We start from the raw sequence: 27954 nt of genomic DNA, 5'->3' as shown, positions 1-27954 counted from the left end.
GCCTCTGAGCCTCAGACATGGTAAAAAATGACTAAAATTTCAAAAATAAAAAATAAAAAATAGAATTAAATTTGAGATAGAAAATAAAATAATATACATTAATTAATTAGGTTAATTATAAATAAATAGAGGGGAAATAAAAAATAGCACATGGGATGCATTATATATAGGTGGCAGGCAATATCTAAGGGCGGTAGTTAGCCAGATTTGAGTTTTTGTGTTTGCTTTAAAATGATCCTAACCGCCCAAATATTCAGTTTTTTTTTTCTTTTAAAAAAATAAAAAAAATAAATAAGGAATTAATTCATGTGATGCACTAAAAAATTACACTCTTAAATTAATTAGTTAATTAATTAATATTAGTTAATTCAGAAGCAATAACTAACCTAGCAACTATAATAACTGAATTAATACAAAGAGAGAGTTGTGGGGGAAACACATGAGACCACATGGAAAGGCAGTTGATAATTTATTTATTAAGAGAGAATTAAATTGGAAATTGGTCAAATTTTAAAATTAAATATTAATTTTGGAAAAACCAAAGTGCTTAAATATTTCAAAAGAAAAATTCTATTTTGACCAAACACATGATTTTTATATAAATATAATTATTTTAAAGAAATAGGATCGTTACCTCAAATATTGATATGGTCGGTTTGATTTACTTAAATTTCGAAAGCTTTAATTAAAATAACGTCCATACCATAGCTTTAAAAATATTGTGAACCAACCTTATGATAAGACATAATTATAAATATATTTTTGGTGTATTTAATTAGTTTTTAGCAATGGAAAATTCAATTATTGAAACAATTTTAATATTTAAATAAATAAATAAAAACAAGTAATGTCCATATATAGGACTTTAGAACATTTGTCTTTTTGCAAATTCGAGATATTTGAAACTATTTTTGGACAGAGGACAAAAAAATTCAAAAACCTTTTTTAGATAAATTCAAAGAACTAAATTTATATTAACAACAAACTCATTAATAATTGAATTTTAAAAATTGTTATTCTATTTTTATTAAAATATATCACATTTTTAATATTTTTTATGTTATCATTTTAACGCGTCCCACATTATTTTCATATTTAAGAGAATAATTTAAATTTAATTGAATTAATTAGAATTTTGGTAAGAGATCTAATTTGAATAAATAGGTTTAAATGAATTAAGTTATGATAAAAAAAAATTTAATCTTAAATGAGTATTTTTAGTTGACTCAATTTTTTGAAAAATTGCTAAATACTGTTAGTTGCCGCGAATTATTTAGAGCGGGATGAACGGTTATACATAATAGAATTATATATATATATATATATATATATATATATATATATATATATATGATAAATAACGATTGTCACAGTAAATAGCTATGTATAGTAAAAAACTATATATGATATATAATTATATATAGTAAATTGTTATATTATAGTAAGCTGAGCTATATATTTATCTCTAACTTTAAAAATATACTTCCTATATTCTTTCTTATTTTTATTTATTTATTTATTTATATATAAATATAAATATATATATAGTGTGATCAATACAAAACCTTTAACCAATATTCTCTTTTGCATTTTATTTTTTGTGTTCATCTAGATCGAGTGTATGTGTTGTTGTGCGATCCTAATAAATACCATTTAGAGTCAGTAAACGAGGGGTACGTGAAGAAACTGATACAACATCGGAATGAGAGTGATTATGAGGATAGAATAACTAACAAGGTGCACATTCATTTTCAATGACTTAATCATAGGAACTTCATGGTTAAAAACACTTTACTTTTGAGAGTTTTATGTTGGATGACCTCCTAGAAATTTTATTCGGATGCATATGAGTGAGACAAAACATGCTGGAACAACTTGGGTTAGTCTATGGAGATAGTCTTCATTCGTAAGAAGCTAAAAGTACGTAGTGTAACTATGTTGCAGAAGAATGTCGGGACTCACAGGTGTCAAATTCAGATAATCTTCGCTCTTAAGAACCAAAGGTAGGTAACGTAACCATATCGCGGAGAATATCGAAACCATTATGTACTGAATCGTTTTTCTTTTACTCTCCTATCACTCTCGAGACTCCAAAATTCAATTCAATCTCGACCACAAAATTTCATTCAAGGAATTTAATGTTGAAAATGGGAAAATTCCATCACATTTATGGATGTTTTGTGGGTTTGAATGGGACATTCATATGTCACCTTCATCAATGGATATGAGCAAGTCAATTTTAGGGTACAAATTGCAATATTTGACTTTGTACCTATGTTTCATATTGCACATGAACAAAGTAAATATTTTTAAATAGTTAGAGGAAATAAATAATCATAGTCAAACAATATAAAATGTTTGCCAATTAGGGTTTATATAAGTTTTGGATAGGACCAATATTTTCAAATGGAATGCATCACTTCACCATATGAAGTGTGTATGATTCATGTGAATGATGTAGATTTTTGGCCAATGAAAAGACGATATGGAAGATCGGAGGGACCAACCCTAATAAAGTTCAAATAATCCCGAGTCATATTTAAACATGCGGTCCTTCAAATTCCTCTATTTATTAATTTCACTCGAGCTCATAAGAGAATTTGTTGAACAAAATATATGACCTGAATGAGTGACGAGAATATTAGGAGTGTACATGGGCTGGGTCGAAAAAATCTTTTGAACCAATCTGAATTTCTGGGTTGGTTAGGTTGATGTGAACAAGGAGTTAGGTTAAGTTGTCAGGTTGTTTTATTTTTTTGTAAAAAAAAATATATGCTTATCCATCGTACATGTTATATTAATAACTAAAATCTCATAAACTTCAAATATCAGTTATAAACGTTAAATATTTTTAATCTTTTTAACCGTAGGTAGGGTTGGGTGGTTCGGTTGGTTAGGTTGACTCGACAAAAAAAAAAAAGTCAACCCACACATCGAACTTCATTTTTTTCAGCTTTCCAAAAATCCAATCCAAATCGAGAAAAACTATACTATATGAAAATATGAACAAATAAATTAAACATGACTAATCGATATTATGAAATTGAAATAAAACGTCTCAGTGCTAGCTTCACTAGTCGATACGTCAAGGCTAAAGTGGGTATTTTTAGAAGATAAAATTATGAAAATTGATACTAATCATTTGAAGAAGAAGATGTTGATGTTACATTTTTGTGAAGAAAAAAATGAAGAGAGAAGTTTGGGAAGGGACCAATGTTTCAAATGGATAGCATGAAAATACCATATGAAGGGTCTAAAATTCATGTGAGTGATGTGGATTTTTGGGGCCATTCTTGAGAAGAACATGGACCAAATCTCATAAATTCATACACAAAATTACCCCAAAAAAGAGGCAAATAGAATTGTGGGTGGTCCTATTGGGGTCCTAAATGGTCCCAAAGCATGTGTTTTTTCACTTCATTGGTGCGTTCGGCTCGAGATTTCGGTTGTTGTAGGAAATCCAAAAGTAAGAGTCAGTCCCATTCTGATGTATGCATCTATTCATTGTTTGTCGTAAAATAAACATCTAAGAATTATGTGGAATTCACGAAATAAAATAATATTGTGAGATCCCACGTCAATTGAAGAGAGGAACGAAACATTCCCTTTACCTAGTAGATGCGTTTTAAAACTGTGAAACTGAGGGTAATACGTAACGAGCCAAAGCGGGCAATATCTGCTAGCGGTAAGCTTAAGCTGTCACAAATATATCATCTAGTGACGTGTTAAATGTTGAAAATGAGCATTATCTTAACTATAGCCGGAGACATGGGGAGACCTATTATCTTTGTCGGGGGAAGAAAATCTTCAAAGACGTGTCTAGTTCAAAGCCAAAAAAATAAAATATACCTTGTCTCATATACGACAAGTGACAATTGCCGCCTCATTACATCTATTCCAACAAGGTGTTCGTATGTCTTTGCCTCGGTGACTATCAACTTTTAAATGTATTACTCCACATCGATTAAGATGTTCGATGTTCATATGCCTGATATTGTAAATGGAAACGTGGTCTCGTATCGATCAAAGAAAATAAAGAGGACAATTTTCCATCAAATCTCGAACACTAAAAATGTTAATTTTAAAACTTCATGAACAAAATAGATATCAATTCTAATGAAACTTGATATCATTTTAAAACTTCATGAAGAAATAGATATCAATTCTCATGAAACTTGTATAATGAACGTGCATAATTAATACCAAATTTATACAAACTTGATATCATTCCTCCTTTATACAATGAAATGAATACAATACAATGCATGCCTTCTAACTTTCTATAAAATAATGCACACTATACCCAAAATACCCAAAATTATAATTATCCCCCAATCCTCAGTCCCAGTAAAGAAGAATGTACACTATCACAGATTGAATGAATAAATAAATTTCAAGGAGAAGGACCTTTCTTTGTGGGAGGACACAAAAACAACATTTCTGAGCTGCTGGAGCCACCCAACAGACCAGAAATGAGCTGAGAAACAACCTACTCGACCCGTTTTTAGCCTTACTCGTGTAAAAATTGGAAGGCGGGGTTCTCGAGTAGTTCGTCGGCAGGCTTCACGCCGGAGAAATCTTTCTCTTGCAGCGAGTTCGAGAGGTCTTCGACCGAGAAGGGGATGCTGTGAATCAAAAGGGAAGTATCGATTATGTCGAGCGATGATAAACGACCTGTCGGAAAAAAAGTCGATTGAAGACTCACCTGGAATTGTCATCTAATAGGAAGGAACTGCTAACTGCATTGTTGGAATCCTCTGTCATGAGCACTCTCATGCTGGATATTACCTATTCTCACACATTAAAAGTTATGATGAGCAAATCTCGCTTCGAGAAAAGCGCTCGGAGGATGAACGGACATAAAAAAGGCACTTACTCCGGGCGATACGCTTCGAGTGTTGTAGTTGTCGTCCCAGTAGAGCGTACATATTCTATAAAGCTGCTGGACACTCAGGATCTAAACCAGATAAACAGACTTTGTGTTAGAACTAAACAAGTGCAAGTAAACATTCATAGACAAATAAGTGAAGAGAGAGAGAGAGTTACAGGGCAAAGATCATTGGTGATTTCATCATAGGAAATTCTGTATTTCTGATGTATAACCTGTAATCAAGAGCATTAACAAGTAAGAAAACAATACATTAGGTATATCAATATGTACGTGTAATAATCCAAGCCCACCGCTAGCAGATATTGTCCATTTTAGCCTGTTATGCATAGCTATCAACCTCACGGTTTTAAAACGCATCTACTAGGAAGTGGTTTTCACACCCTTGTAAGGAATGTTTCGTTCTCCTCTCTAACCGACGTGGGATATCACAATCCACCCCCCTTGGGGCGTAGTGTCTTTGCTGGCACACCGCCCAATGTCTAGCTTTGATACCCAACAACTCAAGTTCACCACTAGCAGAAATTGTCTACTTTAGCCCGTTAGTATCGCAATCAACCTCACGATTTTCAAACGTGTCTACTAGAAAGAGGTTTCAACACCCTTATAAGGGATGCTTCGTTCCCCTCTTCAACCGATGTAGGATCTCATAATCCACCCCCCCTTGGAGCCCAACGAGATGCTGACACACCGCCCAATGCCTGGCTTTGATACTATTAGTAACCACTCAAATCCACCGCTAGCAGATATTGTCCGCTTTGGCCCGTTATGTATCGCCGTCAACCTCATGGTTTTAAAACGCGTCTACTGAGGAAAGGTTTCCACACCCTTATAAAGAATGTTTTTTTCTCCTTTCCAACCAACGTGGAATCTCACAAGAAAAGAAAGAAAGTAATTGATTTGATACGGTTCAATGAAACGAAGAAGATATCATACCAAGAAGCCAACAGCTTGTCTTATGTGTTTAAGCTCGTCCCAAGAAGCACCAGCATACTGTAAAACAAAAGATTAGCCCAAGCAACAATGGGACAGCCTGATTGATCAAAAAGGGAATCAAGTACCTCTTCTTTTGCCTGGCAACACCAGAGCTCCAACTCGGCTAACCCGGACTTAACGTATTCCCCATTGCTAAACGTACAACATTCTCGTCGGAGAAGGAGGCTGAAAAGTAAATAAAACTTGTGTCAACATCGTGTCCTTCTTAGGATGAACTATTGAAGACACAGGATCAATGGCTTACCTATTGAAGAGTTGAACATTAATATACGAAAAGTTTTGAACAAAGACATTCTGGATAAGAATTTGCGGAACCTGAAACCACAATGACAACGAAATCCTTGAGAAACATGCCGACAACATTAAAAATAACGAAGTTGAAAGATTCCAAAAAGTAGACATACAAAATTTTCTTTCAATGTACAGAGAAGCAAGTTAAGGTGTTCTATGATGCTCAGCCAGTAATTTGTTTGAGTATCTTTCCCAAATGATCGTCCCGATCGTAACACTCCTTTCGATGTTCTTGGTGCCTAACAAGGACCCGAGTAGATTACATAAATGAGGTTGAGAATACCCATGAGAGAAAATGCTGCAAAGAGGATCCAACTTACTTGGATACACGACGAAAGCAATGTTGTCAACTCCTTCTTCAAGTTATCTCGGATAATTCCGAATATTTTTTCGACATACGCTGTCAGCTGCTGCTTGAATAGCAAAGCTGGATATTTAGCATCCACTTGGCGAACTACCTTAAGTGCAGATCCAAGACTGTTGGAAGAAGGAGACGAACGGAAGCCCTAAACAACATCGTACTCTAAAGTATTAAATAACCGAAAATAAAGAAGACTCGTAAAGAACAGCAACATTGAATCCGAAATACCATAGTCATCCTTCCAAATATGGACGTTGACGGTGGCGGTTTTCGGGGAGCGCCGGCAGCTTTCAAGCTTCGTTGAAGCAAGAATAGTAGCGCAGACGTGTTTGACAACCAATAGGCTAGATGATCATTGTTATCTTGATTCTGAAACTCAGCACAAAAAATCATGAATTCAATATAGTAAGCAGCATAATTTGAATAAACACGGTAGAAACGAGCCGAGTTACCTCTATTGCGGATCCGATCATCTGAATTAGTCGATCAAATACGCTTGTTTTTTCCGCTTCAAAAGATTTCCAGTGAAGAAGACATTTATAAATGGTAAATGCAGCTATAGGCTTCCCATTACTAAACCCAGTGTTGTTCATAACACAACTGATAAGAGCATCAACATTCTCCTGTAACAGGAATCAGAAATTGAAGAATTATATCACAATGGAGGAAGAACAAGGATGAGTAGCAACCAGTGGTTTAGAAGCACATACTTGTTGATGTTCAAAATGTGATCTACTCAACTTAATTTCAGATTCTGAGCTAATTCTCTTCAGTGATTTCACGGGCGTTACAAACTGCTCCTATAATTAGACAAATTTACGACGGTCACATAACAAAAATAACATCATCCAGTACGAATATAGAACGCAAAGAATACGGTGAATTACATCAGTTCTGTTTTCTTCAATCAAATGGTTACCGTTCTCCAATTTCTGCAAAAAACCAAACACGATGTTACTGTTCAAGAACGAGGAAGAATGGTGCACAAAGGCGGAGGAAGATTATCACAGCTCAAGCCCATCGTTAGCAGATATTGTCTGCTTTGGCTCGTTAGGAATCGCCGTCAGCCTCACGGTTTTAAAACTCGTCTACTAGGTAGAGGTCTTGATGATGAGTTTTCACCTTATTAGAATTATAGGATAAACCTTATGAGCCTGACACCTATCTTCCATCAAGCACGAAAGCAAGTCAGTCGGATCTCACAACCCACCCACTTGGGGGCCAGCGTTCTCGCTGGCACACCGTCCGATGTCTGGCTCTGATACCATTTGTAAAAGCCAAACCCACTACTAGAAAATATTGTCCCCTTTGGCCCGTTACATATCGTCGTTCGCTTCACGATTTTAAAACGTGTCTACTAGGTAGAGGTTTTCACACTCTTATAAGGAATATTTTGCTCCCCTCTCCAACCGATGTAGGATCTCACAATCCACCCCCCTCAAGACCCAGCGTTCTCGTTGGCACACGTTCGATGTCTGGCTCTATACTATTTGTAAAAGTCCAAGCCCACCGCTAACAGATATTGTCCGCTTTGACCCGTTACGTATCGTCGTTAGCCTCACAGTTTTAAAACGCATCTACTAGGTAAAGGTTTCTACACTCTTATAAGGAATGTTTCGATCCCCCTTCCAACCGATGTAGGATCTTACAAAGATAGCTAAGGAAATGGACAAGAAACTCGACCACTAACAAGAGGCCTAACAGAGGCAGCATCAAACCGCAAAATAAACAGGTACCGAACTAACAAGAATGGTAGAGGAAGATATGAGAAGAATAGAAATTTAAACAAGACTTACCTCTGCTGCTGCAATAGGAAGATGGTCAGCCATTTTTTTTACTGGTGTCTTCATGAAGGTCTGCTGCCGAAGAAGCTGGTTTTCAGATTCAATATTTGAGAATTTTTCTTCAAGCCTGTATATAAAAGTTCAAAACAATGTATATTGGTATAAATTAGCTGAAATTATAAATGAAGGAACAAGAAGCTAATGGCTAATGGCAACAACCTCTGCATAGCAGTCTTTAATTGAATAATTTTTGTTTCAGTGTCTGATGCTTGCTTCAACCTTTCTTCACTAACTCTGTTCGCCTCTTCGTACTTTTTCTCTGTTTCATCAATTTTCTTTTCCAGTGAACTTACCAAAGCCTACAATTCACCATAAGGAAGCAACAATCAGCAGCTAAACTAGCTCATTCATAATTGAAATAAATGTGGTTAAGATGCCTTAACAATTCATACTAGCCGATATGGTTCTTTTTGAGCTTTTTCTCAAGGTTTTAAAATGCGTCTACTAGGGAGAAGTCTCCACACCCTTACAAGGAATGGTTCGTTCCCCTCTCCAACCGATGAGGGATCTCACAATCCACCCTCCTTGGGAGCCAACGTCCTTACTGGCATACTACCCAGTGACTGGCTCTAATACCATTTGTAACAATCCATGCCCATCACTGGCAGATATTATCCTCTTTAGGCTTTTCCTTCTGGCTTCCCCTCAAGATTTTAAAACGCGTCTGCTCGGGAAATCTTTCCACACCCTTATAAGAAATATTTCGTTCCCCTCTCATAGCATGTATCATATGAATTAGACATTTTAAAGCATCTTACCTTGAGCTTTTCATTTTCACTCGAAATTTTCTCAATCGCTGCATTATCAAGAACTGGAACCTCTTTCACAATCGGAACAATATCCGCCGCCTTTTTCGCAGCTTCACGTTCCTTCTCAAACATTGCTTTTGTTTCTTTCAACTGAAGCTGCATATCTTGCAAAGCAGATTGCAGCTTCTCATTTTCTTGTGTTTTAGCTTCTTCCAAGTCAGCCTGATAATATTTGGCTCATTAGACAAATGGACAATCATATTAAAAACATTTTCGAGTACAATAGCGATGCAGCTAAGCATCGAACGAAATAAATCTCCTAGCTCTTCATCGAAATCTCTATTTGATAATCAAAGTATATTCAAATACAAGGAATCCCACTCAATGTATTACGTATCCAATGACCATTTAGTCGTGCTTACCCTCATACGCTTCTCCAACTGCAGTCTCCATGTTAATTCTTCGACTTGCTTTTCCAATTTATTTTTCGCAGCTTGAAGAGCTCCTGTTTCCCTTGCAGCCTACATTAAAGACAAATGGAATGCAACAAAACTCAGCACATGGAGCTCTTTTCATGGCCAATTGGTTCGCCATTGTCTTTAACTCAGAAAGACAAGCCAATAGAAACAACGTGACTAGAAAAAACAAGGCGATCTCACCATCTTCAGCTTCCGTAGTTCCTTACGAGCAACTCGTCCTCGCCATATGGATTGAGTGGTGATTGCTGCTTTCTTTAACTTCTTATAGTGCAGCTGAGCCAAATATCGTCGACAATAGCTCTGATAGGACAGGAAAAGAAATCTTCTCAACCACAAGAGATGAGTATAGAATTCTGGTTCATCATGATCTACTTAGGGGAACTAAAATGGGTGTATAAAATGACGGGTTTCGTATCGATATTCAAAATTCAGAATTGATATCTCTCTTTTCTCCACTCGAGGATCACGTAATAGGATTTTCCGCAAAACATGAAATATAAATATTAAACCTGGATAACAATTGCTGCTTTAGATCGCCGTCTGAAGCGCAGCTCATTGCGAGCAGCCATTCCACGCATTCCAGTTTGAATAGAAACGACTGACGAGTACTTTTCTTTGTAAGCTTTCCTGCAGAGATGCATGCGCAAATTCCTTTGAATCATTAAAGAAGAAGCTTCTCTCCTCATGCCCTCAAATACTTGTCGAGCGAGTTGTCCTGAAACAAACATGGATCGAAACTTGGAACTCAGTAATTCTCGCCGAATTACAAAAGCCTTCTAATGAAAATGTGTTCATAACATTTTACTACCTCTACATGCAGACTGCAGATGTATAGCTGACCTCCGAAGCGATACAAAACTTCTACGAGCCAGATAAGAACGAACTTTCCGCTGAATAATACTTGCTGATCTCCCTAAGATCTCAGTCCTGAGTGCATCGAGTTCAGCCATCTGACCGGCTCTAAGAAACACCTTTGTCTTACCAATCTGAGTGTAAATCATTCCAAGGTTAAAACTAAAGAATTGAGTCAATATCAGAGAACAAAAGTTTGAGCTCAAGAACAAATCTCTTTCAGAGACCAACATAAAGTACTGAGCTTATGAACAGTGACGAATAGTTCGCCGATTTCAATAAACGAACACCTCAAGAACTAATTTTGATATCTCGTCAAACAATTACCTGGTATCCTTTAAGTCCGACCTTTTCTAGAAGCCTCTTGCAAGCAGTCACTTCATCAGAGCTAGCAAAATAAAAGTTGTAGAGAGTCAGAGGCACCAATCATTAGACATACTCTGCAATCTGAAGAAAACCAAGAACCAATTATACCTCCCATCCAAAACTTCAGGAGCAAGGAGTCCGAATCGGTCAACAAATTCGTCAAATGTTTTCCTCGTTGGAAAACCGGCACAACTTATCCTAATTGCCTCCATAACTCCCTAATGTAATGAAGGCGAGCGATAACATTTTGATAAAAATATTTTTATTTGACAGAAGATCTGATTAAGGAACGTATTCTTACCCCACATCGTAGTTGTTGCAATATATTCTTATTCTCGAAGATAGAAGGCTTTAGAAGATTATTGGGCTTTACACATCGAATGTAATGCGGCTCGGTAGCACTTAGAGTTTCCAGCAGTGATACCAATTGTAGCTGCAAGAAAATTATTTCCTTATAAACAAAATGACTAAACCAATATCAAAGATCCCAATTCCTAACAGAGCTGTATCGGACCTTGAAACGGGAACCTATTGATGAGAATTTCGAAGATTTGGATGATTCTTCAGCTAATTGAGGAAACAAACGTGACACAAAGAAGCATTTGGAAGCGCTCAAGAGCGCTTGGTGTTCAGCAACAACATAGTCTTTATTTTTGTCCAGAAATAAATCAGTTTGATAGGTGACCTGAAAATTATTTAACAAATTAAATGCAAGTGTATCAATTTCAAAGATTATCACGTCTTCGATCCATGGATAAGGCCAGATTATACGATAACGTTTATGTATTTTTGGAGAGAGATGAAAAACTCACATCACCAGCATAATGAGCAATCGTGAAGTCACTCCGGGATAATTTTGGTTTGCTGAAGCGTTTATGGTTTTTGAACGTCTGATACAACTTTTGAGCAAATGTTTCATGAGTTGATCTGGGGAACATACTGCAAATGACAAGCACAAACCATCTTATTCAACAACATAGTAGATGGTAAAGATCAATACTCATTTCATGAACTGCACATCAAAGACCGACGCAAACAAAGAAAACGCTTATGGAAATATCACTATGCTTACCATGCTTCATCCAGAAGGGCAATAATACCACCAGGTTTCTGAAATGGCAAATGATTACGAAAAAGGGTTATAAAGATTAATCAGTAAATGTTATGGGGTGGTATGAAAGATTACTTGGAAAACAATTTACTAAGTTATTCTGGAGAGAAACCAAACTTCAATTAGTAAGAATGAATGTGCCAACATTCAAAAAAGAAAATAGTAAAGGAACTATGTTATTTTTCGGAGGAAGACAATAAAAATGATACTCGAAGACTGTTTAGGAACCACTCCCCTCCCTTCCACTCCTTATCGACCATGTTGCATAGCTACTCTTCGTGAGTAACGAGTACTGGAGTGTACTCCCTTCCACTCCTTCGTGAGTAATGGTGACAGAATTTGTTTCGGCATCCTAGATCTGATATCATGTTAGGAATCACAACTCTCCACAATGGTATGATATTGTCCACCTTGAGGAGTATAAGCTCTCATGGCTTTGCTGTTGGCTTCTCTAAAAGGCTTCATACCAATGGAGATATATTCCTTATTTATAAACCTATGATCATTCCCTAAATTAGTCAATGTGGGACTCCCTCCCAACAATCCTCAACAAAGATAATAAAAATTATTTTTCCTAAATTTTGTATTGATGGCTTCTCTTCAACAAATTCAGCCTCCGAAGATCCGACTAAGACTTCTAGGATCTTGAAAGGAATTTCGTGCATAGTGGGATTTTCTTAATATCCATTGGGTATCAGATCCCACCCAACGCTCCACAAAGCAACTTAACGCAACTAATGTCACCTTTGCCGGACTTGCTAATCTAGTTTTGATTAATACACTTCTAAATATTCTCTCAGGTTTCTCGATTTAAAATATCCGATTCAAACAGTCATTTGGCATCCATCTAAAGAGTTAAGATAAAATGAAGTAATAAACAAGCCAAATGATACAAAATGTAGGAAAAGCAAGGGAAAACATTATAATGAATCACACACTACAAACCTTTTCAATGAGATCAAGGATGTCTTGATTATCAACAAAATCAATATAGCTCCAATCAATTTCCTCTTTTGTATACTCTTCTTGCTCCATCTTGAAAACATGCTGTTCGTTGAAGATATAAACGTTATGAGTATATGCACCAATTATTATAAACAAAAAAGAAAAAGTCAACTAATTAACCGGAAATGCACGATATGCTTCATTTTTACCTGATTAAAATGCTGCTGAAGCTTTTCATTAGTCAAGTTGATGCAAAATTGCTCAAAACTGTAATATTTAAAGAAGGTTAAGGATCAAATAAGAAACAAATGGAAACTGTTAATACTTTGTTTCAAAAGTATCCTTGAACTTTTTTAAAAAGTTCAGAAATACCCTTACCGTTAGTACTATATTTAAAAAATACCCATGAAATTTTAAAGGTAGCATTTAACACTCTTAACCATTATAAAAACAAGTTCATAAAAGTTCTTACCATCAATATATGGAAGGAAACAGTCTAGCGACACCTCATAGATTGTCTCCCTTTTTAATGCTACTTTTGAAAGTTCATTAGTATTTTGAGAGGCAGTTCTAGATGTAAGATTATTTTTGAAGTTTTTTAAAAAGGATGTTTTTGAAGTTTTTAAAAATGTTGAGGGTATTGATGAAACTTCTGAAAACTATTGAGTATTTTTTAAAAACTTTTGAAAGTTAAAAAGGGTATTTTTGAAACCCTTTTGAAAGTTTAAGAAACGGTTTCTATCTAAAACTAACCGTAAGGGTAACTTTTATTACCGTTTAAGGGTATTTTTTAGACTTAATCTTCGAGTAATTGATCTAGACTAGAATTACGGATATATATATAAATAATTTGGTAATAAGGGGTGTGCACAATTTTCCAGACAATATTTGCTATAAAAAATATAGAAAAAAAAAATGTAGACTCGGGAGGCACCTATTACATTTCATGACGTTCAAGGTTCGATCTTCTATCTCACATTTATTGAACTAAAAAAAGATTACTTTCATCTTCTGTGTTACGTTGTTCTATCATAGACCGACAAAGAGAGGTTTAGATTTCTAGTCCGAGAAGCCCTTTGTTGTCTCTATTTTTCCTTTTCTATGAGAAGTTAATTGTCTTCTCTCTTTTAAAAGTCTTTGTTTCTCATTCAAGAAAAAGGCATACCGGATGAGCACCTGTTTGTCTTGAAACTCTCAAATCCATAGATATCCAGCACTCCAATCAAGAACTTCGAATCGGGATCCTGTCCAATTGAATTATTAATTTTGTCTACCAGCCTGAGGGAAGGAACGTCAAAAATATTAATCAACAATATAAAATGAAGATTGTACCGAAAAACGAAGATTGTACTAAAATTACAAAGCATCATATATTTTCTTCAGAGAGAAGACTCACCAGTCAAACAATCTTGAGTATACAATTTTTGCCAAAGCATCTCTGCTAAGGGCTGCAGCAGTTGGATCCAGCCACTTTGTGATATTCTCATCACGAGTGACGATTACACGTTTGCAAAGAGAGTCTTCTAGAGCCTTTTCGTCACACCTAGATAGAAGTTGATGTTAACGTTATCAACCTTTTATCAGTGCCGTCATTCTTCCAAATTTTGGTTTTAACTCGAAGAAGTTGCACACTTACATGAAAAGCTCCGCAGCGGTTCTTAGATGGAACCAAGATTTTTCATCTTTCGGAATGGAAGAATCGGCCTCCTTCCCTTTTGCGAATTCAATGTTTCCTAGATGAAGAATCGCAGCTACAACACGAAATATTCCATCCTAGGGGGAAGGAAGAACAAAATAAGGACGAGAAAATGCATATGTTAAGAATCTCTTCTTTTTCATAACAAAGTAGGGGGTGAGGAATTACCTGCTCGTCCGAACTTATCCCAACAACTTCCATTGCTTTTCTTGTTGCAATATATTCTTTGGCATCATTAATTTCATCCAACTCATAGCAGTTTGATTGATTTAGATAATGGAAACTTCTTGGGTTTTCCAATTTATACTTCTTGACATCCTTTAAGATTGAAAAGGGTAGAGACAATGAATAGTGTAGGTTCGAGTGGTTGTAAGCTCAAGTAAGTAATCGATGCTCCCATTACCTCAGGTGGTCCAGCACAAAGCATGTAGAAGCAATGATAGTTTCTCTCTGGATCGGACACCTGACAAACACGAGATCTTTCGAGCAAGTAAGTTCTGATAGCAGCTCCTGATATTCTTCCCCCTTGGTCAAATTGGATCTCCACAAACTTACCGAAACGACTACAAGATTCATCAAAAACCATACATAAGTGGAAGTCAAAAATACGGTTTCAAGCAATACTAGTTAAATTGGGAAATAAGTGTTCCAAAGAGAGATCTTCGTACCTTGAGTTGTTGTTCCGAACAGTTTTTGCATTCCCAAATGCTTCTAAAACAGGATTTGACTGCAAGATGAATGAACGTAACAAATGTATGATGGAATTACATTTCGAAAACTCAAATATCAGACACCCAACATTTGCATCACATAATCATGAAGGCTAATATTCAAATGTTCTCACCTCCAGAACTTGCTGCTCAACCGACCTCCCCTCGGCAGCAGCTCTCCCTCCCATATACGCAAGATAACGCATAAGCAACTTTGTACTTTCCGTCTTTCCAGCCCCACTTTCACCACTGACCAAAATGGATTGACTTTTTTTCTCATTGACCATAAGTCTGCATCCAAAAAAAAGGCGTTTCGGTTAATCAAATAGTGTGGTTTTCAATGACAAAATTACGGAAGTATAGCAGGAAAATACCTGTAGGCAGCATCTGCAATTGCAAATGGGTGTGGACTCAGCTCACCGAATCCGGCCCCTTTATATTGTGCCATCATATAGCTATCATACAGATGGGGTAACCTCGTAAAAGGGTTTACAGCAATCAATATGTTCCCTGTATAAGTCTGGAAGCACAATTTTTCAGCATAGTAACCTCATATATCGGAAGATTTGCACGTTCCAACCCGATAAAAATATCTCCCTAACATAATGGAATGCAAATCGATCGACAGGGCACTTCAATATCAATTCTTAAAACAATATTCCCTGAATGTGTATTCAAGAATGAATTATTTTCTTCATATACTTACATATATTTCATTAATATCATATCTCAATTTTAAATTGTGTAGCACCCCGGGTTCGTGCAAGTAAGCCAACTTGGTCATGTCATCCACACCACAAGGTGGCACTTCGGAATCTTTCGGGTAGACATTAGCTGCTTTAACTGCAACCTACGAACGGAGAAGAGAGGAAGAGGACAGAAGAGGAACAGATTAACAAAAGTTTATTCTTAAACTGAGCATCTCAGTTACTACGACTACAATAAAAGCACATGCAAGCAAGCTACTAGTCCTTGCTAATTTTTCATTAATCCTTTTTGTAAAAACTCACCGTTTTCCCTGAGGTGCATAGGACCTTAATTTCTTCGCCACGAACTTCTAACACTTCACCCTCTATCCAAGCTTCTTCAGAATCCTCCAACCAAACAAGCGATCCAACTCCAACAAGACCGGTAGTAGAAGCCTGCAAGTATCCCGAGTTAACAAATACACACACAAGCAAAGTGTACATTATGCCATTATCGACGATCTACAGCACGAGAAGGGTAAATGGTCCATGTTTGAAGCATGTTTTTGTTATCTAAACAGGGTTGAAAAAGTGACAGATGCACATGAACTATCCAGTGACAAGAACAGCTGAATGAATGTCTATTTTACTTGTCTCCCACTCATCTGAGTAGTTCAGAACTACAATGAATCAACATAACATGGTGCGAAAAGAAACGGGTTCGTAAGAAGAATCTCAATGTGATTCATTATTGGAACTGAACTCTCAGTTGAGTAGCTACTCGATGTTCATGAAGTCCAATAAGTTGAGCTCTAGTTGACTGTTTGTCAAGAAAACTAAAACCATTGATTAACAAAACTTAAACAAGTGATTATTGCATTGATTCAAACAAAACCAACTTCTAATTCTAAATTAAACTCTTCGAGAAAGCCCTGATGCACAGAAAAAATCAATCCCCAGAAGCACAGATCAGTCATCGAGGTAGTAAAAGAAGAGAAACCCATGGAAATATGACAACAAACAATCAAAAGGAAGGAAAATCCCATGAAATTATAAGAACCCATTTAGAAAATGAATCCAAATGCGCAAAGAAAAAGTCAGAGAGGCAAAGAGAAACAAGTACCATTCTATAAAAGACTCTGATCTGATCAAAATCTTGAGGGATGCTTATGGATCCACCTCGAATGCGTTGAAAAAGAGCAACCCAATTGAGTAAATGAAGAAATTGACCAAGTTCTTGGCGAGTTTGAGCTGAGTTTCAATGGGGGAAGACAAAAATCCAAACAAACCCCTCAAAAAAATGGGGAAACAAAGAAGAAGAAGCAAAATAATGAATCAGAAGAAGAAGAAAAGGGTTTTAAACTTAAACCCCTTTGAACAAATCAGAAAATTTCTTGAAGAAGAGATTTTAAGTCTTCCTCTGCTGAAGAAGAAGAAGAACAAATTGAAACAGAAAAATAAAAGGTTTAGACTTCGGGTGTTTTCTTAATTTGCTTCCCTCCCACACCTTCCGGTATATTGTCCTTTTGTTTATTTTGTTAATACCAAAATAATAGAAAATAAATTTGGGTAATTAAGGAGTTAATTAAGGAACAAAAATTAAACGGGCTATTGACGGAGTGAAATGACGAGAATAGCCCTGGACTTTGGTGGAATTACAGAAAATGAGAGGGACAGGTCTGTCTGAAAATTAAAAACGTTGAAGCGGTAAACTTTAGTCTGATTTGAGTCCTAATCCAATCAAACCATTTTCAATTTTTTTTATCATTAAATAAATAATAAATATCTCTCCCTTTATTTATTTAACATATTTATATCTTTTTGAGTTATTTAACCTTTTTATTTATTTATTATGTTAGCATATTCATTTTTATTTTATTTTTAAAATGTTAATTAACATTTTAAACATTATGGTTCAATCTCCCCTCCCTAATTTTATTAAAGATTCATAGACTAAAATCGAGAGCCTCAAAATAATGTTGATTAAATATAATAAGTTCAAAAATATAAAGACTATATTTTAAGATATTTATATAATTTAATAAATTTTGAAATTTTCAATAAAAATAAATATAAATTTTGAGACAATTTATTTTTTTAATCAAAGGATTAATGAAAATTATTTGAAGGTAAGAAAATAAAAATAAGACTTTTTAACACGTGATTTGCCTTCCAAAAGGATGATATTAGTGCAATTGGCAATTTAATAATTTTATTACAAAGGTCAAATAATAATTATAATCCCTCAAATATTTAATAAGTCCTAATTTAGAAATTTATTGAATAAAAAACCTTTAAAGTGGGTAGATTTATTAGACAAAAAGAAAAAAATAATATGAAAAATAATAATTAAATCACATGTTACATCTTTTATATTTATGATCTGCAATTGAATTAAATCATCAGTTATGTGACCACCTCCTTGCAAATAAAAGAAACCGCAAGGGCTTGTTGAAAAATATGAAAAATCCGCCGATCATTGCTTTGTTGGTCTGTCTCTATAAAACTCGATACGAGTAACGCATATGAGAATTCAATGGATTCGTTTGATATATGCGTATATGAGCGGCCTTCCCACGTGTTCGTCATGCTCAAGCACATAATAAAGTTATTGGATACTAAATTCTTATAAATTAAAATGCAAGTATCTCTACCTCTACATTTTTTTATATTCGTTATTATCTGACTTATTACTACCAAATCAACGCGGGGCAGCTAGTTAACAGGATGCCTCTATTAAACGAACACGACTCTCCATAATAGTATGATATTGTCTATATTGAGTATAAGCTCTCATGGCTTTGCCTTGGGCTTTCCCCAAAAGGCTATTCCTCACTTATAAACCCATGATCATTCCCTAAATGAGCCGATGTGGGACTTTCATCATCCAACACAGCCTCCCCTTAATCGAGGCTCGACTCCTTTGGAGTCTTAGTCATTTTTTACTGCCTTCGTACCTTCGAGATTTGCCAATCTATTGGCACGGCTAAGTTTAGGGCATGGTTATGATACCATCTTAAACGAACACGACTCTCCACAATGTAATGATATTGTCCATATTGAGCATAATCTCTCATGACTTTGCTTTGAGCTTCTCCAAAAGGCCTCATACTAATAGAGTTAGTATCCCTCGCTTATAAACCCATGATCATTCCTAAATTAGCTAAAAGGACTTTCATCATCCAACCGCCTCTACTTTAAGAAAGAATGAAATCCTAGAAATGCGTTACTCTTAAGAAAATTGGAATAAAATTATTTCATAAATAAAAAGAATAGTGAGGAACGGCAAGGAAAGCGCGTGAGAGATGCCACGTGGGAAAGCGCGTCCTTGTCACTGCGCCTTGACTTTGAGAACATGCAGAAATAAAGAAAAGACGCGAGCAGATAAAAAGTAACGGTTTAGATGAAAGATCTTGAAGCACGGTGCAATTTCAACCGTCGATTGATAGCATAATTGGACGAACATGAAAAGCTTGTTTCCAGCATCACCGCCATAAAAGACGGGGATATTAATTATTAATTATTATTCTCAATGTTATTTAATTATAAAAATAAAAATAATAATTAATGGATAAAGAAAATAAAAAAATCATGGCTGCTGGGGTGAGATAACGTGAAGGCCTCCTATTTTATCAACGCCTTTAATTACCTCTTATTACTTTCTTTTTTGTACTAAAAAAATCATTATTTCATTTCCAAAATTCCCTTAATAATAACATTTATTTTATTATCACAAAAAAGAGGAGAATGATTTGACATCTTGGCTTTTTTACATTAAAAAAAATCCGAACTAAAATATTTGAATTTTGTAAGCTTAAATTACTTAATTAAGTTTATTATTTTTAATTTTTCTAGCCAAAAAAAAAAAAATAATAAATAAATAAAATTAAAAGCCTACATTAGTGAACCTTTTATTTTAAATAATTAATAAAAAATAAAGTAATAAAGTTTTCTGCCTGAGGAGGACTAATCGGAGACAGAAAATACATCATCCATTCCATCTATGCACGTATAGAAAATGAATTGAAGTCATCAAGCAACTTATCTAAATCGAACATGGCAAATCCGTTCCTCTCGGTCTGAATTGGACACGACAAATCTGTCCTCTTTGAATACGGATGAAAGACTGCACAGACTTTCGCTCTCGCCCGAAACAAATGAATTGACGAAGAGGAATGAAGCAAGGAGAAAAAATTATCTATATATATACACATCAAACTTTATACAAAAATAAGGATAAAGATAAATACATTGAAAATCCACCAAAGATAAATATTTTCTGATCTTACAGAAATTGTTCCTTCCTGTGGAATATAATACATTATAAGGTAAAAAATGATCAAACAATGAGCTAGAGAAAAATTACCACCAAAATTTGAAATCTGGTTCATAACCAGCAGTATTCAAGCATCAAGGAGAGGGAAAAGATGCTCAGGCCATTTGGGATAAACACGCTTGTATAAGCTCATGCAAACTGTGTCATGTTGCTGTAAAACTCCATTCAGAACACACTTCATTACACCTGTGTTCCACAAGATTACAGGCCGTGCTATGTAACAACAACAAGATAACACTAAAGGATTGTGAGGAGTATATTAGCAGACAGCAGTGGCATGTCAAGGGTATTTCGATAGATGTTCGGGTATGGGGGAGCTTACCGTGTGTGCCGACAGGTTCCTTGATGCGACCACGTCTGCCACACTTCGTCCACACATCCACAGGCTGCATCAACAATTTCAACATTAGGAGGATAAACCATTCTGTAAGATATATTTTGTACTTCGCCTTCAATGGCAAGTGGTAACCTTTTATGCACAAAAGAAGTTTTTATTTAAAAATAACAACCGTTCAATCAAATGAGAACAGCAACTCAATCAAGATCTCTATACAATTTTTTTGATCCATTAGGCAAAAGTGCTTTGAGCTTTCCTCTGAGCAAAAATTTATACCAGTCAATTAGGATCCTCTTTTCCTTCGTTTGTCACTACTGGAAAAAGCATTCATTGTAATGCAAATATTTTTGGAAAAGCACTTCCTTTTCTGAAAAGAAATTCCAAGCCCCCCCCCCCCCCCCCCCCCCCCCCCCCCCCCCCCCCCCCCCCCCCCCCCCCCCCCCCCCCCCCCCCCCCCCCCCCCCCCCCCCCCCCCCCCCCCCCCCCCCCCCCCCCCCCCCCCCCCCCCCCCCCCCCNTATTTTCTAGATCTTAGCACAGACTCCAACCCCAGGAAAAAAAAAAAAAGAATTATTGCTTCTAGCCCCAAATCAATGCCCGAGGAAGATAGTTTCATCCTCCATACTACTTCAGATCCCTCATCAAAACCAACTACAGATTTCCTCCTAACTTAACACGCAGACAAAACAGTTACATCCTGCCAGATGAGTTTTAGTCACATGCCGTCAACCACAGAGTATTAAGAACGAGAGAGGACAGCAAAACATAGAGCATTCTCTGATACTAGAAGTGTTCAATTTCTACCAGTTCCAACAAAAAAGGTAACAGAGATTACCATCTCATATGCATTTCTCTTACCTTGAACCATCTCACGTCATCGGGATTATGAAACATGTATCTCACAGTAGCTTTCAATTTTGATACTCGTTGAGGATAACTGCAAATAGAAGAGGGAACGATAAAAACAAATTCTTCAAATGAGGAGATAAAATAATCATTACTTATTTGATAAGGTCATAGGTGACATTACCCAGATAAAATAATTTTTTTCAAAATTATCCGTCTGGGGTCGATGCTCTTTAACGAACCAGAAGCAGCAAATGAAGAGATTCCTTCAACATTCCTAAGAACTATCAAAGGAAGGGGAGCAAATGAAACAGAAGCATAAATAGAAGCAATAGAAAATCTTCCAGCATGAAGAAATCTCTCCATCTTGTGCTTGTCCAAATTGAAGTTATCGGTTGAAAATATTGGCCTGAAAGTTACGAAATGGTTATCTGAAAATAAAAAACCGAAAGATTAGATGACTTCAATGGCATAGTTGGAAAAGTACCTCGTAACAAACTGGCGAAACCCAACATGAAACACCAATTTTTCCTTTCCCATGAGGGGAGGAGAATTCTTGTCATGCTTCTTGGTGTTCTCAGTAGTCCCAACTTTATCGGATATCTGTTCAGAGACATCGTGCTTCTTGATGCTGCAACAACAAGATTAGTTGGAACTCGGAACCTAGAAATCGTTTGTAGTAAAATAGATGATAATGAGCAATTAGGAATTACCTGAAATGGAGGACAGACATCTTGGATTCATGTGGCAGAAGTCCACACGCAGTAATTGGCATTGACTTCGTTAACTCGCACAATTTGGAAGCAGCACAAACAGGCACTTCCTTCACGTGCAGCCTTAAATAGGAGCATGATGCCACACAATCATCTCTGTTCCCATTCTCTCTTTCTAAAGCTTTAGCTAGAACATGCTTTTGTGTTCTGGATATGTTACTGAATTCAAAAATTCTAGCATAGTCTTGAGGCAAACTTTCCTGAATTAAGAGATAGAAGTTTCAGTGAATGCTCCTAATGTTATGAAACAGTATGGGAAATCATAATCGAATAACAGGAACTATACTTGGGGGTCCCATGAAGATGTCCTAAAGGATTTAAGACCTCTATACTTTGCAAAGCGCTTTCTGGCAGGGATATCCATAGGTGTATCCACTTCATCTGGAAATTCTGCAACGAAAATATAAGAAAGATCACTAAACATCCGTGTATAACATGACACCAAGCCTCCACCACAAACTTTCAAGCTCAGATGTATAACATGTACGAAATTGACATCAATACACCCATTAATCTTGCATTAAAATGGAGATACCATGCCCAAACTGCCATGTGAATTTTCACGTGATTAATTAGAGATTGATGGTTAAGAAGTTACGAACAATAGAACTACAAATAAGTATAGCACATATAACTCATCAAAAGCCAAAAGAAACAAATGACTAACCTTCATCTTCAGCGTGAGCATTTTTTATCTTTCGAAACTCATCCAATCTTTGTTCGTTGGTCAAGTTATCACCATCCTGCATTGCGGGGAAATCAAGTGAATAGCAGCATCAACAAAAAACAGTATATAGACCTAGAAGTGAAAAGTAACCTTCTTGTTCTCAATACATGAGAAATTCCAAGATATTATAGTTACAAAAGAGAATGCCCTTTTCAGCGCTTTCATGATTGTGTCATTTCTCTGTTGTAACTTGTAATGCACAAGATATGGTTTACCATTTTGTTTATTACGGCGAGTTCACTCATATATATGCTTCTGTCTCAATTTGACAGTACTTGAATAATACTAGAAGATATCCCGAGATGTTACGGAAGTGTACGTAAAGAATGAAACACTCATTAGAACTGTGCAAACTTCAACTATTTCTAGGTTATTTGGCTGGAAAGAAACCAATGCATCACAGATAAGCATGCAGATTGAAGATAGTTTTGAATACAATTAAATTGTATCCTTTAATTTCTACTGGTTCAAGCATGCTAAGTCTCTAGGTTTAGAAATTATATTCAACATGATGAGTCCTAACCGGGGAGACTATTTGAAACTTTCCACAGTTCTTTTAAAATTTAACATCCCCTTATATTCTATTTTTCCGCATACTATAAAGAGGTCATAATAATCATGAGGTTGTCACTTTTCAGCATTATTTTTCAACAAAAGAAAACATTAATCATACGGTTGTCCATTGTGACTTGCACCCCAAGGCTACTTCTCTAGCTTACAATGACCAGTCTGGTAAAATGAGGAATGGTATCATAAGTCAAAAAAAATAATGAGATTCTCACCATCATCACAGAATCTATATCCGTCTCCTGATCAGAATTTATTAACTCAAAAGATGCTTGATCATCATCACTGAGGCTTGGATTATTAAGGTCATCCATTCCATTTGTATAACCACTGTCTAATATCATACCATCAGATTCATTGTCAACATCAGAATCCGCATCATCTGCGTCACCTATTTCCCAGGCTTCCTGTGTGTTTTGACAAAAGCAAAGGAAAAACATATGTGATGCTGACAAGAACTTTACGAACATGTAAATCGTGGGGGAGAGAATTAGCGGATTAATATGCAAACCTGATAGTCAGAAGTGCCATGAGCAAGTGCTCTTTTCCTCAGATGCTTTTCTTTCTGACCTCTATCTGCCTCAGTCGGCCAAGTCTGAGAGAAAAACAAATTATCAGTAATCAAATATCAACAATAAATATAACTAACGAAGTGACATGACATCTTGTCCTAGAAATAGCATTTGTACATCAAGATTGAAGAGCGTAGAAACACCTATTAGATCTTATAGATTAGTTTGAAGGCGTATCACAAAAATAATACAATCCATAAACAAGGAAAAATAACAAGAACACAAAGTAAAAGAAAATAATCAAGCCACTCATCAAACATTCCATATCTTTAAGTTAGCTCTTTTTAAGTTTTACATGCATTTTTTAATATCATGCATTAACTCCCACCAGCCGCCATGTTGGCCATATCCTTCCCAAGAAAGAAGAAATGGCAAGGGAAATTGAGAATGGTAAACTAAGAATGAAAAAAGATCTATGTCTTGAGTTGTTTTTATAGAAAAGTTTATTTCTTGTTAAGAAAAACACCTGTTCACCAGACAGAGGATCAAGCTCATTCTCAACAACCAATGGCTCTAGCTCTGATGGCTCCAACAAGCGAACAACCTACATGTCAAGAAAGGTGTAAATTATAATGCATGGGAATGTGAACAAAAAGTATGGAGAAAGTGTCATATGCAAACATAAAATATCATAAAAAAGCTGCACATGAGATAGAACGTCAAGGAAAATATGCATAGTATAACTCATCAGCGAAGGAAATTTCAACCCCGAATAATAATTTTTCTCAAACTAAACAGTTAGTGAAGAAACTAGCAAGAATAATTTTTCAGGACAAACATCTATCATTACTGAAAAAAATTATCAGAACCATTTACGAAAGAAGAATGAGTCATCAATTTGATTTGAACTTCAGTCTGCAGAAGGAAAAAAAAAACACTATTTTCCATCTAAATTTTCATGAACCATTCACTCAAATCCTATATCTACCAATAACAAGAATTCCTCAACAATTTAGTAGCTATGAGCAGAACGGTTCTAAAGCTCAAACTTCTTTTATTTCAAATTATATGAGAGGGCATGTAATAGTATTCTTGGATAAGAAAACTCAGAATGAGTGACCATAGTAGAACAAACAGCCAAGAAAAAAAACGGTCACTTCGCTCGTGCAAAGATTACATTTGTTACCTCCTCGTCCTGAGTATCCATGGAATCTTGTTCAATTCTTGGATTCAATGGGACTGGATCCTTGAGAACTTCGATTTTGCAAAGCTAGAAATCTCCTGCTCCAGCGACATGAACCTGATGAAAGGAAAAGGCATGTATGAACGACATACCAACCTACGTGAAGCAAGAAAAATGGAAAAACAGAAGAATGTAACAGTTGATTCACAGAGAGACTTTGAGCTCGTAGATAACCAGTGAGAAGAAGGGTACATTTTCCTGGAGTACAATTATCAGCTACCATATCAACCTGTGGGAGAACCAGAGAATTAGAAAAACAATAACTAACAAAAGATGTTACTCTTAGAGTGAAAGGAAAATATTGGTCAAAATTTGCAAAATGTATTAAAATACACATATTTTAGAACCTTTTGAGACATCAAATAAGGCCTTTGATTTATCCAATGAGGAACAGTGAGCCTTTGCTCCTTAAAAAGCCACATAAACTGCAATATAAAACATGGAAAATGAAAATAAGCATAGAAAGTTGTGTAAATGAACCTAAGCAAAAAACCTACACTTGTTTACCTTGTGCAACTCATTTTTCGTATCGGCAGGATAAAACTTACAATCCTCGGGAAATTCAGATGTAATGCTAGAAATACACATTTTTTTATAGTCGTTTCTTTTCTTTATATCAGTGGGGTAGGTCCTGCCAGAAAAGGAAAAGAGCTTTACCTATACATGCAGATAATTCTTCTCCTTTAGGATTATAAGTCTCAAAAATGAAATAACATGATAACATACTCGAATAAGCACTGCCGTACTCACGTAAGCCCAGAGATCTTAATACAGAAAGGCATTCGCTTCCAAATGAATCAATGTAGAGAGTTGTGCTTCTTTCAATATAGTAGCTCGCAGAGACCACAAAAGCAATTAGGTCAGCTACCTACAAATTAAGAGGTACATGATCAAAACTTAAAACTTGATGAGCGAAGAAAAAAAAAAAAAACAATTGCATGAGAAGTTAAAACCTTGGCCATCTCTATACATGAATGCAAGTCACTATAGGGTGCTTTCAGTACCTGGAGAATAAAAATTTAGCACAATGAAAGCAAACATAAGGATTGGTACACAAAAAATTGCCGAGGGTTCAGGACAACTCAATAAAATAGAGAAGTTTGAATAAGAAACATAAATAAAATAGAGTAATTTGGCCACGGCTTCAAAAATTAAAGAAAAAACATGAAGAAGAATCGCATAGATCTTACTGTTGCCCGAAGCTTGTATTCTGAAGAAGCAACTGTGGATGACGAAGCTCCAGGAGTTAATAGAGACGAGAGATCCTCAGCCAGTGGATTCAGGTCTACTGATGCAGAGAGTCCTAAAAGAACCTGTGGGCAGCGTAATCAGTAAACATTAACACATATTACAAGAAAATTGATCGGAGCAGGGAATGAGTAAATAAGAAATAAAGGCAGATATGAAATTCCATGGATATTCTAATAACTCACTATGACTCTGGGAGGACTCTTTGATCCACTTAATGCTCTTTTCTCCTGTAAAACAGCCGCCCTTTTCTGCTCTCGAATCTGCAACAACAAATTCAGTAATGAAAATAAAAAACCACCAATGACAATGAGGCATGTCAAATATGCCCAAGGAAAAGGAAGACTGGGTAGAAGAAGATTGGACGACAAGTACCATCTTGCTACGCTGAAGACGAGCAGCCCGAGCTCCCTTAGCAACATTATTCTTTGTTACTTTGCCTCTATCTAGTGACCCAAAACTCAAATTAGAACCCAATAGCTACACAACCCTAAGTATTAGTTATAGAGAAAATTAAACCTTGAGGTTCTACATGAACCAAAAATTATCTTAAAACGAAAAATACAAAAACTAGGCTTTCATGAACTAAAAGAAAAGAAGATCCACACCTGTTAAAGAGGTTTTGTGCTGTTGTCGCGTTGCCTTGGATGAGAAGCGTGATTTATGGGGCTTATTGACTTGAGCCCTATTACCTCCCATGGAAACTGTAAGAATTGCAAGGAGAATATTTAGGTCCTCTCTAATCCCTCTGCCTTTTAAGATATGATTATTTAAACCATAAAATTTCTAAAACTTTCAAGATCGAATACATGAATCACAAAGCATATATATGACTATTAGTTTCAATAAATTCAAAGTGCAATTAGTGACAGATTACTTCGACTGATTCTCTAATAAACTAAAGAGATATACCGATGATCAAACTCTCAATTGACAGACATATGCAACAAATCAAAACGCAGCTCGAATAGTACCAATTAGCACAATGCTGTTTTATTTATTTATTTTATTATTATTTTTTTTTTATGGTTTCTATTCTGTGATTGATATTCTAAAAAAACAAAAACAAAAATTCATCCATTCATTCATTCATTAGACAAGTCCTGATTTATGTTTCTCAAGTGCCGAGAAAGACATAGATAACGATTGGAAGAATACCAGTAAGAACAAGAAAGTCGAAAACCTGTACAAAGCCGCTCAGAGAGAGGCTGCAGCGGCACAAGCGGAAGAAAGACAACGGCGGCGGTGGCGCCACTGAACCGGAGAAAGGTGGCGACACTAACTGCTGGAGAGGAGCACACAACGTGAAAAAATAGACTAGGAGAGGGTTCAGGGTTTATGGTTCTCCTTTCTTTTATTTATTTTTATTTTATTTTCATAAGTGGGTGACTA

General features: G+C 35.9%; 2 protein-coding genes across 2 annotated transcripts; both read right to left on the bottom strand.

Moving 5' to 3' along the window:
• Window positions 1-4160: 4160 nt before the first annotated feature.
• On the bottom strand, window positions 4161-17442 carry LOC111488067 (myosin-6-like). The gene is made up of 39 exons (XM_023135688.1): window positions 17098-17442; window positions 16299-16430; window positions 15995-16138; window positions 15663-15808; window positions 15423-15579; window positions 15247-15305; window positions 14982-15141; window positions 14747-14896; window positions 14519-14655; window positions 14279-14425; window positions 14059-14160; window positions 13092-13149; window positions 12883-12984; window positions 11899-11936; window positions 11639-11765; window positions 11341-11511; window positions 11128-11259; window positions 10935-11044; window positions 10788-10848; window positions 10417-10594; window positions 10118-10323; window positions 9789-9908; window positions 9552-9650; window positions 9139-9351; window positions 8540-8679; window positions 8333-8447; window positions 7424-7468; window positions 7247-7336; window positions 6989-7159; window positions 6765-6905; window positions 6496-6681; window positions 6289-6414; window positions 6129-6199; window positions 5950-6049; window positions 5825-5881; window positions 5047-5103; window positions 4877-4957; window positions 4706-4788; window positions 4161-4625 (listed from the first exon to the last, which is right to left on the bottom strand). Exons 1-39 carry the CDS (start codon window positions 17098-17100, stop codon window positions 4511-4513), a joined length of 4530 nt encoding a protein of 1509 aa, XP_022991456.1. The 5' UTR covers window positions 17101-17442; the 3' UTR covers window positions 4161-4510.
• Window positions 17443-20205: 2763 nt separating this feature from the next.
• On the bottom strand, window positions 20206-27921 carry LOC111488360 (pre-rRNA-processing protein TSR1 homolog). The gene is given in 23 exon segments (XM_023136062.1): window positions 20206-20343; window positions 20375-20496; window positions 20633-20696; window positions 21505-21583; window positions 21677-21901; window positions 21980-22123; window positions 22206-22465; window positions 22552-22655; window positions 22933-23008; window positions 23775-23966; window positions 24071-24154; window positions 24598-24675; window positions 25258-25371; window positions 25439-25543; window positions 25662-25739; window positions 25822-25945; window positions 26061-26182; window positions 26268-26318; window positions 26505-26627; window positions 26748-26825; window positions 26938-27008; window positions 27171-27266; window positions 27746-27921. Coding segments are annotated over 21 exon segments (2382 nt in total). The 5' UTR covers window positions 27262-27266; window positions 27746-27921; the 3' UTR covers window positions 20206-20343; window positions 20375-20377.
• Between the last annotated feature and the right edge of the window lie 33 nt (window positions 27922-27954).

Source organism: Cucurbita maxima, unplaced genomic scaffold (genome assembly GCF_002738345.1).
Source record: "Cucurbita maxima cultivar Rimu unplaced genomic scaffold, Cmax_1.0 Cma_Scf00013, whole genome shotgun sequence".
NCBI classification, from domain to species: domain Eukaryota; kingdom Viridiplantae; phylum Streptophyta; class Magnoliopsida; order Cucurbitales; family Cucurbitaceae; genus Cucurbita; species Cucurbita maxima.
This window is presented reverse-complemented; position numbering and strand designations above follow the sequence as displayed.

What these genes read in the sequence shown, in the direction of transcription:
- LOC111488067 (XM_023135688.1), bottom strand. An exon ending in CAATAGGTTCCCGTTTCAAG is followed by an intron (nt 11,260 to 11,340) that starts GTCCGATACAGC and finishes ATTTTCTTGCAG; the next exon opens with CTACAATTGGTATCACTGCT. An exon ending in TTAAAGACTGCTATGCAGAG is followed by an intron (nt 8,448 to 8,539) that starts GTTGTTGCCATT and finishes TTTTATATACAG; the next exon opens with GCTTGAAGAAAAATTCTCAA.